The 16,799-nt window shown below is 32.8% G+C and overlaps 1 protein-coding gene across 2 annotated transcripts in view; it reads left to right on the top strand.

Moving 5' to 3' along the window:
- The window catches only part of LOC126773300 (tumor necrosis factor alpha-induced protein 8-like protein), a 59,300-nt gene extending 43,496 nt beyond the window's left edge, over positions 1-15,804 (top strand). For both annotated transcript variants that reach the window (XM_050494129.1, XM_050494130.1), the window contains 4 exons: positions 8,581-8,714; positions 9,871-10,029; positions 11,468-11,565; positions 11,877-15,804. In XM_050494129.1, the coding sequence (XP_050350086.1) occupies positions 8,581-8,714; positions 9,871-10,029; positions 11,468-11,565; positions 11,877-12,048 (563 nt within the window). In that variant the 3' untranslated portion in view covers positions 12,049-15,804. The remainder of the gene's footprint in view (positions 1-8,580; positions 8,715-9,870; positions 10,030-11,467; positions 11,566-11,876) is intronic.
- Positions 15,805-16,799: the final 995 nt, after the last annotated feature.

Here is a 16,799-nt window from a genome sequence, read left to right as displayed (position 1 = left end):
TAAAGATTGAATTGAATTTCTATTATACATGAAATAAATATGTACGTTACAACCAATTTTGACGAAATAAAGATAAAACGATACCATGGAATAACTCCTTATAATATTTATGTCATTTATTTAAAAATTACAACTTTTATTAAAATCACAGACACACACTTCAATTTTAATTATTATTAAAGAATACATATATACATAGGTGTATAGATTAATAATTATATATACGCGCGTGTGAATAGGTGTTAGGTACCCTAGATCCTTTTCTGTGCCCCTGAGACCATACACGTTGTATGCAATTATGATAATCAGTTGAGTATAGTTAAGAAACCAACTAAGATCCAAACAAATATGTACATATATATATCCTATTAACTACTTTAATTATCTATTCGTAAATAGTATGATTATGTTTAATTTACTGAAAAAGTCTATTAATAAATGTGTATTCTTTCAAGCGGTTTCTTCATGGTGCTGGATGGGCTTTGTCCAAGACCGTCTTGTATTACCCACTCATCACGTAATTTAAATAGAAATACTCATTATTATTGTGTTCCGGTTGGAAGGATGAGCGAGATAGTGAAATTTCAGGCACAAAGAATACAACATCTTAGTTGGTGGCGCATTGACGATGTATGAGATGGTTAATATTTCTTACGGTGCCAATGTCTATGGGCAGTGGTGACCATTTACCACCATATGGTCCATTTGCCAGTCCGCCTCCCTGTATTATAAAAAAAAGCTTCTACGTTTAATTCATCGAAAATAGGTAAATTATTATTGTGTTCAAATAAAAGCATTCAATTGTTACTTTCTTTCGTTCGACCGTATTTGATTGACGACATGTCTGCAATTTAATTAAAGTGTATTTGCATACGAGACTCTTAGAAAATCCGGTACAAATCGGTTTAATACACGCGTGGAAAGTAATAATGATATGTCCTCCAGACCGATTTCGGCCACGGCGGCCAATCTCAAGAGAGATTAACCAACTACGCAGGAGATATTATAGTGCACAAGTGTGTGCGCAAACACAGCTGCACTCACTATTCCCTAACTCTCACAATCCGGTGGGACGGCAATCTGACACGACCGGAAAGAGTTCAGGCGCAGGACCAACGGCTTTACGTGCATTCCGAGGCACGGGAGTGTACACTTCCAACTTCCAGACTCCGGGCTGCTACTGAGAATTTTCTTATAGAAAAGCCCAATAACTTTACTGAACGTATAGAAAGTACAAACAGCTTAAACACATTACATGTCTTAGTGCACAAGTCTAGTAATAATTCTTTTATTTGATACATAACAAGTATGATTTAATTTTATTGGTTTTGGTTGTTTGTAATTTGTATGTAGATTGATGTTTTGTTCTCTTTATGTCCAGTCTTGTACAGTTTATTGTATTGCATTGTAATGAGTGTAGGTGCCCGTTTGCCAATACAATTATAATTTAATTATTAAATAATTCATACGCTTTTTTGATTGACACGAGGCTGTGAGCAAGATAATTTGTAATAACTGTCGTTCTTAGATTTATCATATAATATATTAATTTTTATTATTGTATATGATTAAATTTTGAATAGATTGTTTTTTTTATGTAACTAATAGATCGAATTTGATGAAATTCTGCTTACGAACAGGTGACCAACGAGACCAATCTAAAAGACTCATCATACGAGATATTATAGAGCAAAAGTGAGTGTGCAAACACAGGCACTTTTTCCTACCCTTCACTCACATAATCTGAAAATACGGAATCCGACGCCAGCTTCGTGTGTTTTCCGTGGCACAGATTAGTAATATTACCAATTTTAGATATAATAAAAGTAACAAGGTTTGGAGCATCTTAGAGTTAAAAAAAACAGCGTGTTTGCTAATAGATCCTCGTATCCATGTCAGCCAGAATGTCCAAAGGTGGAAAGCGCACTGGTCTGTGGCCGCCACGTGGGGTATCGCCACGTATGGGTATGGGTGCAATATCTTTGTACTATGCGGAATGCCACTCTCCGGTGCGAACTTGTCTTAGTTCTGCTGCCGCCCGACATTCTCTGTAACCAAATGATAACGGGCTATCGATGTTTAAAATAACTATTAGTCTAATATGTAAGCCACCGTTATGATCTTACCGAATTTAGCCTACGGGCTGAAAGAGCTTTTATTGTTAAAACACTGGGCAAGCCTACGCGCAATAAAGTCAATAGACAATAGTACCGCATTAACTTATTATATTTCGTTAATGATGAGCATTGACCTACAAATGGCGATGAAGCATAGAATGGCGGTATATCATGACATTGTAAGCGCGCATTCAACTTGACATTGTACTTGATTGTATATCCTAAGCGCTTAAGGCCGCTTCAGCACGCGATTTGCTAATACCACTATCATGTTTCGCCCAAAACTGTGTACCTACATGGCGAATAGCCTTTTTACTGCTCAGGAATTTTGGAACTAATGAAGTTACCTTAAAGCCTATTTTGCGATATCCAAGTGAACAACACCCCGCTATATCATGAATCTTTATTAAGTATGTAAAGAAAATTGCCTTCACGTTGACGCGGTATTTTTTCGTCAAGGGCTATGTAATAAATTGATGAACAAACAGGAAATTAAAAATTAGCTGCTGAAGACTTGCTCGGTATCTTCGTATCGATTATGTTTACATTGCGACGAAAATTATTTTGTATTTTATTAATTTTACACGTACATACCTAACAACTAGTTAAATATTATACAACAAATAGTCACTCAAAATTATTCCTACTCCGTACTATTACAGCTTACATTATTAAAAATTAAAACACCTAGTATCTTTTTTTTAACACTGGAAAAACGTATTACGCGTTTCCGCCACGGGAACAGTAGGGGGGGGGGGGGCTCGCCGATGTCCAAGGCGCCGATTGCGCCCCGAACATCGGAATACCCACTAAAAATCAGCGGGGTACCCTTTCCGTCTTAACGAGGAGCGCCACAGGATCGCATCCACTTGCGCATGATACCGTGACGCTCAAAACACCTAGTACCTACGGTAGCTAAGCCGGTGCTACTATTTATAAATTTCAAGTTTCAGACTTCAGCCATGTCACTATGCTTCTCAGCTAATAACATTTGGAGTGTTATAAATACGTCATTATATTACATTATTATTTACGTAAAATATACAAAGAGTCAATATAAACAAGAACATGACACACAAATCAAAAAACTTCTGCTCGTCATCGTTGGCTGAATTTCGAAAAACCTTGTACAGGAAATGTAAAAAAACAAATTGACCTGATCAGATAAAAACATTAAATATGCTATGTTTGGAAACGTGTATTTACTACTTAATATGATAATGATGATGGATGTCCTCTTAACCAATTTCAGCAGCCTTCGTTGAGAATATCTGGTCTGGACATATTATAGTGCACAAATTTGTGCGCAAACATAACCGCACTATTGACTCACTCTCATAATCTATGACGACATTATGATTGGAACGTCAAATGCGACATAATCGCAAATGGTTCCGATGCTTTCCTAAGATGAGAATAATCTTCCACTAACTGGTAACTTTCAGATTTCGGGATTGCTACTGATATTTTTACGAAAGAAAATTCAATAATTCCCGATTCAGGGCTTTGAACCTAAGACATCGGGATCTATGGCCTTATATGCTAGCCAATAGACCGATGAGGCAGGCATCATACGTGCATGTATGATTATAAAATACATTCACGGTTGAGCCATTACTGATATTAAAATATCGCTAAAGTGACTTAACCTTTCACACAACGCCTTTAAATAGAAATTAATCAATACATGTACTCATACCTTAATATTTTAATAATGATTTCGTTCATTAAATAGTTCTAATTGTGCGGAAGAAATGTATGTGTTTGTTTGAAGAAATGTTTGTGTTTAATTAATGTATGTGTCGTATTTTTAATACTAGAAAAATAGTCAAGGACAATAACACTGTAGGTTAGTTTTCTCGTCAAAATATAGCAAAAGTTTATTATAATTCGATTTCAGTTTATAGACATATGTAGTTATAAAAAAATATACGAAATATGTTAAAGGATGTTATTGAGTCGAATTTTTGTTCCTTCAACTTGATTAAAGGTTTTGTGAAAACAACTTCAATCGCCTTGGATTCAACAGTTCATCGACTATAATCGAATCAACGGGGCTTCAGACACTAATATTAGGCTCTATCGACCTAATAGTAACATGGGAAATTGATTTAGCAATACGGCTTTCATTAAAATATTTAATTCTGAATTTTCTTAATGTCTCATATTATATGATTTAGTATTAATTTATAAAAAAACCTCCATAGGCTATTATTAATATATATACGATCGGTGTAATACAGCTTAGAAATAAATGTTTTCCTTCATAGGATAGTTGGTGGTAGGGCCTTGTGCAAGCCCTTCTGGGTTAGTACCGCCCATTCAACAGATACTCTTCCGCCAAACAGCAATAAGTATTATTGAGTTTCGGTTCGAAGGGTGAGTGAGCCAGTGTAACTACAATCACATGTGGCATAATCTTAGTTCCCATGGTTGGTGGCACATTGGCGTAAAGAATGATTGATAATTCCTACAACGCTAATGTGTATTGGCGGTGATGACCATTTATCATTATGGCCCATTTTGCCGTCCTCATATCTATGTAATAAAAAAATCTAATATCATATATCCAGGGAACAGGGTCGATACCCTTTGAAAGTGTAATGTATTTTAATTTTAAAGGGTTAAAAGTATTATACCTTACCTACATTATCTTTACCTGGGTATAAAGATGCCGTTGACCTTTTACTGTCTGGGGATACATAAATACATCATATGCAAATTAAAATCACATTATAACATTGCCTGCGTCTCGCGAAAGGACCATTGGAGGTCATTGACCTTATTCTGGCTTGGTATAAATAACCGGCTAAACATATTTGCGGTATTTTAAAAATTGTTGAGTATGAGGTACGGTGTAAGATCGAGCTAATTTATTACCAAGACGTTAATAAAATAATTTGTTTTTATCTAAGTTGAGTCCATACTTATCGTAATAAAAAATATATATTATCTATAAACCCAGGAGGTTTACCTCCTATAAGGTTTTATAATTAAAATTACATTTGGAATTTATTAATATTAATAAATTTATTTACGTACTTTTTTCCGTGTCCTTAATTTTTTTCTAAACCTTTTTGCATTTATATATAAAACAATTAGAAAAATCAATATAATTTCATATAAAAGTAAAGGAAAGTTGAGAGGCCGAACTGGAAAGGTCGAAAGTCAGGTGTTATCAGATTATAAAAAAATGATTTTGTTTAGTATTCAGAACTTACGTATAACTTAAATATAATATATGAAAATATTTATTGTAATAAATAGACTCAGAAGTGTCCGTTGTATAATTTTGCTTTGCTGTCATTTTGAATCCAATAATATTTTTTTCATGGCTTAAGTTTTTGGGTTAACTTTGTTTATAAACTAGTGTAAACTAGTGGCTTTGTCCGCATGTTAGGTAAGAGGGGAGATGTTGGTGTTCGGGGGTTTATTATAAAAAATAGCCTATGTCTTTCCTCGAAGTTCAAGCTTGCATCATACCAAATTTAACCAAAAGCGTAACAGTCAGACAGAGCTACATTCGCATTTACAATACTAGTATATATATGAATGTTTCATGTAATAAAACGCCTTTTGAGGCAAGATGCCTCTTCGAACGAGGCGTGAAGATGCATTTTGCGAGGCGGCTAGTTGCTGAACATTCTTCTCGACTGTACGCGCCGTTGTCGCGTTTGGATTCCACTACCACTTACCATCAGGTGGAGTGGAGTCATTTGCTTTCCCGGAATATATATAAAAAAGACACACAATATTTCATATGTTAATAAGATATTATGACTTCTAACTGTTGTTCTTAATTTAAATAATTCAATCGTCACTTGTGCTAGCATTTAAGACATTAAGACTGTTACTTCTAATTAGATTATGTTATTAATTATAATCTTAATTCACTAAGGAATGCGGGCTCAAACCCGGGCAAGCTTTGAATTTTCATGTGCTTAATTTGTGTAATTATTCATCTCATGGACGCCAGTGAAGTAAACATTGTAAGGACATCTACATATGTATGATGTTTTTTTTTTTTTTAACACGTGGCTTCACTAATTTGCATTAGAGCATGGTGGTGGAAGTGGAAGACATACAGCTGTTACTTTTTTTTAAATAATTATATAATTAAAGGCAGAGATGGCGCAGTGGTAAGAACGCGTTAATCTTAATCGATGATCGTGGGTTCAAACCCGGGCAAGCACCACTGAATTTTCATGTGTTTAATTTGTGATTATAATTAATCTCGTGCTATACGGTGAAGAAAAACATCGTGAGGAAACCTGCATTTGTCTAATTTCACTGAAATTCTGCCACATGTATATTCCATCCAATGCGGGTTGCATTGGAGCAGCGTGGTGGATTAAGCCCCATACTCTCTCCTTAAAAGGGAGAGGAGGCCCGTAACACAGGCTGTTAATGTATATTATTAAAAAACATATACCAATGATTGCGGTCCGTGCAACTTCGCCCGGACCTAGCAAGCAGCAGTTATTCCACTGTCAAACATTACTTCGGAATACTATGATCTTGTTTGAAAGTTGTGTGTCATATATCCTACGGGCAAGTAATATATCATCTTAGACATGGTTCTCGTGTATTTTGTGTTCACAGTGATTAAACAAGCTAAATTGTATATGGTTATTACACATTCTTTTCAGTAGAATCTTCATTTAGCTGCAATATAAAATGAACCTGGAACCTTTAAAATGGCGTTTCATCACTTATACTGCCTACATGAATAAAGTATATTTTGATTTTGATGGCTGACATATACCTAATATACAACGAAATGTATGTGGAAAAACTATATATAATACGTATAATTAAACTGATTTTTTTATATAATTTATTTAAAACTAAATAAATTGGTATTTATCGAACTAATATCGTAGACGTTTCATTTCTCGTATGACTGTTTTACAAAATAATAAGGCACTATAAGTTGAAGTAGTTTTTAACCTTAACCTTCAATTATCGTAACGCCAAGAACGTTTTAAGCGGAATCGTATATAGTCATAACTTATTACGTATATCTAACAATAATTGTATATTTATAGTCTATTATTAATTATTGCTTACAATTTGTATCAACTAATTACAATTAGTTTCATTATATATGTAATATATATTATATTATATACTTCAATGTATATAATATACTAGATTTCGCCCGCATCTTCACGTGTTGGGGAGGGATAGTTGTTAGTTATTTAAAAATATAGTCAGTTCGTCTTTGAGGTTCAAGCTTGCTTCATGCCAAATTTCATCAAAATCGGTTCAGTGGTGCAAGTAACAGACATGCAGACAGAGCAACTTAAATATTTAGAATATTAGTATACATATATAAAATATTATTAATAATTAAAAATTGATAAATATAACACAGAAAGTTATTTTTTTTTCTATCAAATAGAATCGTTTTTAATTGTGACGTAAATATTTGTAGTATCTGTTTTATAATAATTTTTCACATAATCGATGAAAAAAACGTTATATAAAGACACATTTCGGTGTATTTAACAAGATAAAGTGCAGGTATATTTTAACATTTATGTATAACCACTAATGGGTGTTATATGTATGTTGAATATAATGTTTTACTTCGTTCCATTTGCCTTTGATGTAATTGTTTTATTAAGCCAGCTTATTCGAAATTTTCATTGAATCTTGGCAGCGGCATATCTATTCAATTTCACAGCGGGCTTTGATCTAGAATAAATATATTACCAAGTAAAAACTATGGTATATTTATTTATATCATAAGCTCGCGTCGTATCCTCGACCTCTCCATTGCTTTGCTGTGTACATTTTTTAAACAATTAATAATTATAAACGAAAAAAATATTGCATCGAAATAAAATTAAGATTGATGGAAATAATTAACTTTAGTTCATTTTGAAATCGTATTTGATTATATGTTTATAAGTGTAGTCACTACAACTGTGTAATAAAATATACATATTAATATTATTTACACATATTATATGTATAATATGAGTTATTTATTTTTATATATAACCATAATGCGGAATGGTATTTGTAATATAGACTTTTGATACATAAAAATGATACATAGTGTAAGAACGAGATCTCAACACGGAATCCGCAATGCTCGTATAGAAAATTCAATGTCTATCAGTTTCCCGCCATAAAGAGTATCTGTCAATGTTCTCGTTGCCAGATTAAAAATATAGATTATTATTGATTAATATAAAAATGACAGGTACTCTCGAGTAATATTAAATAATATATATATATATATATATATATATATATATATATATATATATTAATATTAAGTAATATTATATATTACAATCTGACTTAGTCTTACAATAGGTACTTCTTATGTGTAATATATTACAGTCTCTTAGGAAAAGCCTAAAAATACATAAAAATTATTTATAAAAGGAATAGTTGACGTTTTAAATTCAACATAAACTGTGATCATACAATTTTATTTATTTTACAGCGATGGAGGGCGGCGCGTGGTGCGCCCGCGACATCTCTCTGCGTGCGCAGAAGAAGTTCCTCTCGCGAGTGGGGGGCGCTGCGAGCGCGCGCTCCTTGGTTCTTGACGAACACGCGGCCAAACTGCTGGACCAGGTAAATTTTGTAGTCATTATTATTAGATACTTCATCTTCAATTGCGTTGAGGTATCCTCAATATGTTTTGGCCAAAACATCTCTGATCAGGACCCTGAATGACATATCGATATATATATAGATACAACTTGTTACGACCCGAGTTATTTGAGTATGTATACATTTATACAGTATATATACATTTTCAAAAAGTAACTAAAATGAAATATTAATGAACAAGCATTATTATGATTTAGAATTTCAGAAAAAGTAATTTCAATCTACGTGAATCCATTTCATAACCGACACCGGACGTCTAATATTTCATTCGAGATGTGAAGAAACACGTTGTGCCCAACACGTGCACCGGCAACGTGGCAAAGCAGCTGAACTTCGTCACGTTTATTAATTAATCCTTCTTAAAGAAACTTATATAAAGGAGGATATTTATTTTTTACAGTTCTCCTTTTCAACAAAATATACTTTGTACCGAAACTTAAATCGCTGGTTTAAAATGTCTTAACTTAAATAGGTAAAGTTAGTTGACATTATAAGTTTTAAAAGCATTTAGAGGAGAAATCTCCCCTTTGAATAAGCTGTGGCGTCAGCAGTGGAGACTTTATGGGTTGTAGTTATTACACGTATCGTTAACCATGACTAAAATGAACTGAAACTCATATAACTGTATGCTGAAGTCTATGAATCATAGTTACTTAAAAATAATAATAATAATATAATATTATCCTGGGGAATTTTTTACACACGGCCATCTGATCCCAAATTAAGCTTGTACAGAGCTTGTACCATGGAAACCAGACAACTGATATACTACATATACTATTTTTCTTTTGTAAATACATACTTATATAGATAATTACACCCAGACTCAGGACAAACAGACATGTTCATGCACACAAATATCTGTCCTGGGTGGGAATCGAACCCACAACCTTCGGCGTGAAAGGCAAGCATCCACCAACCACGCCAGCCGGCTCGTCAAAATCCGGATGTATCATGTATCCGGATATAAAATCGGTTGGTGTATCTACACTGTTTTTAGAATTTTCCGAATTTAACTTTAACTGTTATGAACCTATAACAATATTATAATTAATAAGTAAAGGTAATTCGAAAGTTCCATTAAAATTAAAAAATGTAACGGTATTTTTGTCTTCAGTTCTTAACCGTATTACGCGAGCGTGTGGAGAAGCGAGAGGCTGAAAAGCTGGTCAAGCACGTTATCAAAGCTGCAGTGAAGCTGGGTGTGCTGCGGCGGCACGGACAGCTGTCGGCTGCGGATGAAAGAGCCCTGGGTGCATTTCGTTCTAAATTTCACGTAAGTCTCGATTCTATAATTTTTTTTATGTTAGAGGGCCAAACTAGCAGATGGCTCACCTGATTGAAAGTGACTTCCACCGCCCATGGACACCTGCAACGCCCGAGAGCTTTCAGGTTTGTTGCCGACCTTTAAGGAATGAGTACGCTCTTTCATCATTCTAAAATCATTTCAATATTTTTTACCAACTTTAACTACGAATATGCTGTTTTCCACATTCGTTTATATGTGTGCAATTTTTTCAGAAACTACGCAAGTTATTTATAATATTATAGCTAAAGTAATCTATCTACTTATAGGAACTTTCCTATAGTAGTACAAGTATATAAAATATAACGGTATCATTCTTATATACATTCTTATATGTATGAAAAATTGTACGTGTTATATGTTACATTTTTTTATTATATAATTTTGTAATGACCTCACTAGAAAAAATGTTTAGTAAAATTTTTAAACAATTCCCATTTCTGTTAAATTTTCAAATTCACCCTTTCGACAATTCAATATTATTCTTTTTAGCACACAAAAACGTTCATAATTCATGTACCTTTATTGGTCCGGGCTAAGCCCAAATATATTTTTTAAGTTTTAGCCGGCGAAGCCGCGACGCATTATACTCAAAAAAGTAAATATAAATATATGTATATGCTCTATATATGTATATTACATCGTTATTAGTCTAACAAATTGTATATTTTCAGTAGCGCTTGATAATAGAGTGAAAATGCTCACTTTAATCGACTATCTCTGTACGAAATTTATGTTCCCGTTAAAACGGGGAATCCAATTAATTAAAATCTAATGGTGTACTATTTTTTTAACGCTAAAAAGAAATTTTTTATAACTTTGGTCCACTTCGTAGGTAATAAAGGTCTTATTCAGTACGATGAACGCTCCATTTTTTTGCTACTTCAAAACTAATAAAGATGGCATTTAATATCGATGACACAAAATGTTACGACATTAAAAGTTTTACGCCGTAGTATTAAAAAATAGGTGATATATTTAATTGTTTATAACTTACCATGTGATTATAAAGTAATTACTGTTATGGTACAACTCTTAGCGATAACCCACCTTTGCATACATTCGCTACGTTTTTTTTTACTTAAAAGACTTCTATAATAATGTATTTTGGTATGGTTGCTTGAAAAAAAAAGATAAATAAATATGGTGATGGCGATATCCTCCTGGACTTCCTCCTGGACTTATTCCGTCCAAGGTGGCAATTTTCAATGTAAACTGGCCAACTGTGTTTGCGAAAACCCAGCTGCATTATCATCATATCATAATCTAATGGATGCCAATCTGACAAAACCAAAGTGTATTCAGGCGCAACACCAACAGCTTTGGCCGCTTATAGAGCTTATTGTATGTAAACGCTCTTAACCATCATACTCCGGGCTATATTTCTAATATGCATATTTTTATTCAGACCGTATTGATGGCGGTGGTATCATTCTGCGAGGTGGACTTTTCATACGATCGAGGATTTCTTCAGGATGCTCTGCGAGAATCACATCAATCACTCAAGTAAGTAACTTCTTATTCAACCTCAGTGCTCATTCAATCGCTTATTTTATTAATTTGCCTATAAATCTCGAGTCTAAAATTTATTTGAATTAGACAACTTAGTAATTTCGTCAAAATATCTTAAATAGTTTTTAAATCATTTTAATTAGGTACACAGAAATTGCTCTACGGTGAAGTTTGCAAATTCATCTTAAGACCTGCATGCCCAGGTCGCTTTAAATTTGAGTCCTTAATAGCCTCTAGGAGTAGGATATTTAGATGCTATTGCTGTTTTATTATGTTATTAATTTAGATATTTTTTCCATTTTCAGGTCCGTGGTCGAGCGCCACTTATCGGACAAGTCAGTTTCACGACTGGCGGGAGTATTCGCACTTGCCTCCAGAGGTGAGCTTCTGGATTCCTTATTTGCCGGACAGATAGACGATGACGTGATCAAACTAACCAGGATGCTTCGGAAAGAACTAGACAGGGGACTGCTATAATCCAGCAAATTGAAAACACATGTGCCGTCCTACTCTCTGCTCTGCTCACAGACCATCTTCTAAAGTCTCCTAAGACTAACAATCTTGGAACGCCTCGACAATGGGATCACATAATCGTTATCTCCATAAATGGGGACTTGATTCATAAGTAAAAATTTTAAATATTGTTGCACTTATATTTATTTGCAGTTTGCAATCGCACATTGTAGATTTCCATCAGCTGTAGTTGGATATCCAATGGGTAGGAAAGTATTTGCGCTCATTCAACTATTATTGATGCGAGAAATTTAGGTTAAAAGCGATTAAAATGTTGGACTATGAGAGCGTAGTGTTGGTAGCTGTTGTATTGAGTTTGACATCACTAACAGCAATCAATCGCTCATTTATTTCGAGAGCTCTCTATAATTTTCGTTGCGTTGTAATCAACAGAAGTTTAGACAAGTAAGACTGTTATGAATACTCAACAAAGACCTTTTTATTATTTATTTACTCTATCTGTTAACGCACTAGTATTATCGGCTTAAAGTTTAGTCGATTTGGCAAATATGATGGAAATGACATAACGCGCATTTATCAATTATTATTATAAATTTGAAATGATTTGGGTTTTAACCACTATTTGATATAATGGAATTGGATATAATTCGTTGGACATTCTGCCTGGAAATAAGCATTTAGATATTTTCAACCAATAATAAAGTTTAGTTCCTTATTGATATAACATGGTAGAAGAGAACAAGCTGGTCTGAAATATGCCCCAACAAAGATAAAGCCATAGGCCGATAAAAAGTTTTCTTCGAATTCACTAGCTGTTGACGATTTAAAAGAGACTTACGAAGAAACTATTCAGCCGTTAATACTTTTCTTGTAATTAAGAACAAGTCTTAGATATAAAAGATTATCAGTCTTCATAATTAATCGACAATTTTAAAATGTTACATGTGTCGCTTTTTGAAGTCTATTTATAGACGTAATTTTATCTTTCAATGGAAAAAGGATGAATGAGAATTGAAAACAAAACCGTAATTGCCGCATTTTGCCTACAATTAAAATAATGCCTAAACTTTATAATGCGATATAAAAGAGACTTTTAACACTCAATGCAATTTTAAGAATATTACTAAAAAAATAATACACAATTTAAATACGATATAATACCATAGTCAATTTAAAAACAAAAATTTAAAAAAAAATAGAAAACATTTAAAATTTAAAGTCAACTATATTATAAAAACTATATTACATGGTCGATCCTAATTAGATTACTACTCTATTGAACGATATCGAAGCGTTTAACACTCCCGATTAAAACATTCCACTCAAACCACTAATTGCGTATGTACCTAAAATAGAATTAAGTAATTAAATATTTCATGCAGTAAATATTTACAGAGATTAAACAAGGAAAAACATGTAATTTTGCCTTATCCTCAAATAACAGAATGTCTTGCAGACAAAACATAAACGGTTTGTCCTTAATTGAATAATATGTATATAAATATATTGATTGCGTCATTTATTTTTAATTTTCATTAATTTTATGCTATCTTTTTAGGTTATAATTACAATTGAATTGCTAATGTGAATGAGAACATATTTACGTTCATCTATACAGATTAATAATCGAATCAATGAATTATTCCTATCGAATCCCGACAATGTATTTGTCAATATGAAAACCGTCTTAAAATTGCATTGTAGTTGTGAGCTTGACTACGCCGCGACTAAGATCTTGCCTCATTTTAGTCGATCGATATAATTTTAGTGTTTATAATTAAATTTTAAAATCATGTAAATATAACTTAGCATTATATGATATTTGTACATTGAATGGTTAGTGGTGTAAGGCAATCTTTACCGTTACCAATATTTTCTAAAATTAATTTACTGATAAGCAATTTATACAATAAATTATTTCTCACCTAAGTTCAGTTCGTAAGTTTGACAAATATTTTGTAATAGCATTTTTTTGTTTGTCTTTATATTTTTTATTTAAATGTTTTATTGCCAACAGATCAATAATAAAAAATAATTAATTCAAAATGTTTACGTTTAAAATGTTATGTACTTATAATACTTTTTTCACTATTTTGTTATCAATGTTTGTTGTTAAAATTACTTCAATAAATTTAAAGCCTCTCGTTATATGTAAATGAATAATAATTGTATTTTCAAATTTACATAAATTTTACATGTTTATAATATATTCGTAATAACAGATCTAAAATGCTTTTATAAAAGACATTTAAACTTAAAAATATATTTCTGAACGTTTCGTTTTAATTTATTTAGATTATATTCAAGAAAAGAACTTAAAATTATTTTAAGACGTGTTATTAAATAACTAACAAATAATTAATACATGACAATTCGGACCAAAATTTTTAATACCTAGAGCGGTTCAAACATATCTGAACTTTCGTCATATCTCTCTAATTAGCAATAAACTAATTAAGTTTTAGTTTATGAACACTTTATATTCTAGTAGCGGTAGCCATATTTTCACGTTTGCACAAAACTTGCCACGTAGTTACGGCACATTGAGCACCGGTCATGAGCCAATATGACCGGGGAATTGAATCAATCTTTGGTTCATAATTCACATTAATGTGATCTCGTTTTAATACTTATAATAGATACGACTTTTACAATTGTCGGAAACTTAAATATACAATTTTTTTTCAATGATTAAGAATTTTTTATTATTTCGAGTGAAACCTTTTTGGGTCAGAAACAATACACCCAAAAGTTACTTAAAAAATTTTTGAGCTCAAATTTGGGCTTATAATTTGAAAACAATACAAATAGTATATTACTATGAACCTGTTTTTTCAACTATGAATTGCATATTTTATATAATCGTCAGCTAGATGGAAATCAAAGAGACGTCCTTTGAGAAAGAGTTGTATTAAAATGACAATATGATTGTGTAATTTGTAAAAAATATAGCTTTTTATAATTCGCGACGGTTCTCTTGATGATGTTTTATTTGAGTATAATATTATAATGTAATTAGATGTTTTACATGTTTATGTAATTATCTCGATTTATTGATGGATTTGTGTGACCATATCAAAATTTTAGTGGGAATATGTCGCTTCTAGCTAACGTTAAAAAACATGAAAATATTAGCGTATTTAATTTAGGGTGTAAATTTAGCTACGTGTAATGTCACTCACTGCCCTATGTTTCGTTAGGAAAAAATGCAAATATCAAAATGTGTAACAAAGTTTTTTATTTTAATAATCTTCGCTTGTTATATGTGTATTTAAAATGGTTTGTAATATATATTATTAAATAGTCCAGAGTTCGATTAAATTTTAAAGGCCAACGGCCGTACTTATAATCGTTGATTAGCGGGTGATTAGTCAAACAGTTTATCTCTTTCTATTATGATAGATTTGACATTCGAAAGAAGAAGACACAGCATTGTTTCACTAATCATCTCCTAAACCACATTTATAGGTGAAGCCGCTAATTTTCAATGCACATTTCGATGAACAAGTAATAATTTTTAAATACTATTTAATAAGCTATTGTTATTGATAAGTAATGTGGAAGATAGTTATTTTGCTTCGCTGTAATTTATTACTACAAAATAAATAAATTATGTAATTTGATGGATAAGATCTCACTCGTATCTCGTTTGATTCACGATAGCTACTCGATGAAATAACTGTTAACGTATATTTTCAAATTTGCTAAGCCATGTTATATGTATTAAGATTTGATATCAAATATACAATTGATAAATAAAGAGTTTTGTTTCATTTGATGATTTTTTATTCGTGCCTTCGGATATTTATGCAGCCTATATTCTAAGCCGAGATGGCCCAGTGGTAGGAACGCGTGAATCTTAACCGATGATCGTGGGTTCAAACCCGGGCAAGCGATTATAATTCATCTCGTACTTGACGGTGAAGGAAAACATCTTGAGAAAACCTGCATGTGTCTAATTTCGCTGAAATTCTGCCACATATGTATTCCATCAACCCGCATTGTATATTATATTTATAGGTGATCTGTATTCATTATTATTAATACAAATATTAACAAAATCTGGAATACTAAGACTAACCTACTACGCATTATATATATCACGGGACACGTGTATGCAAAAATAAGTTCTTCTCTCTCTGCTTACATCACCAATGCGCCACCAACCTTGGGAAGTAAGATGTTATGTCCCTTGTGCCTGTAGTTACACTCACTCACTCACCCTTTAAACCGGAACACAACAATACCATGTACTGCTGTTTTGCGATGTTGGAGCATTCTATCCAAGTTCCGTTCGAGTGCGGTCAATTTTTAAGAACGGACATGGTTTGCGAGGAGGTCTTCTAGAAACAGTAATCGTTAGATGTCCTATGTCCCTTTCTGTGCCACTGCTAACATGTATGTAAAATATCATGATAATCGGTTCAGCAAATGGGCCACACACCTTGATAACGAAGATGTCATGTCCCTTGTGCCTGTAGTACACTGGTTCACCCTTCAAACCGGAACACAACAATACAACTTGATAAATTATTAGCAGTGCTCTCTGAGTTTTGAACCCGTAATTTATGGTTGAAATCAAATGTTCTAACCACTTCAACATTGGTTGGGTGGTACCTACCAAGACGAGCTTGCACAAAGCTCTTCCACCAGTAAACGATTAAAGACTCCTTGCCTTAGAGTAATGCTCTAATAATCCGATGTAAGGCAATGCGACTTGACAACGCTTTGCACCGTGAGCGTAACACATCAAC

Source organism: Nymphalis io, chromosome 14 (genome assembly GCF_905147045.1).
Source record: "Nymphalis io chromosome 14, ilAglIoxx1.1, whole genome shotgun sequence".
NCBI lineage: Eukaryota > Metazoa > Arthropoda > Insecta > Lepidoptera > Nymphalidae > Nymphalis > Nymphalis io.
Note: the sequence above shows the minus strand (reverse complement) of the source record. Positions and strands in the feature narration are given on the sequence as shown.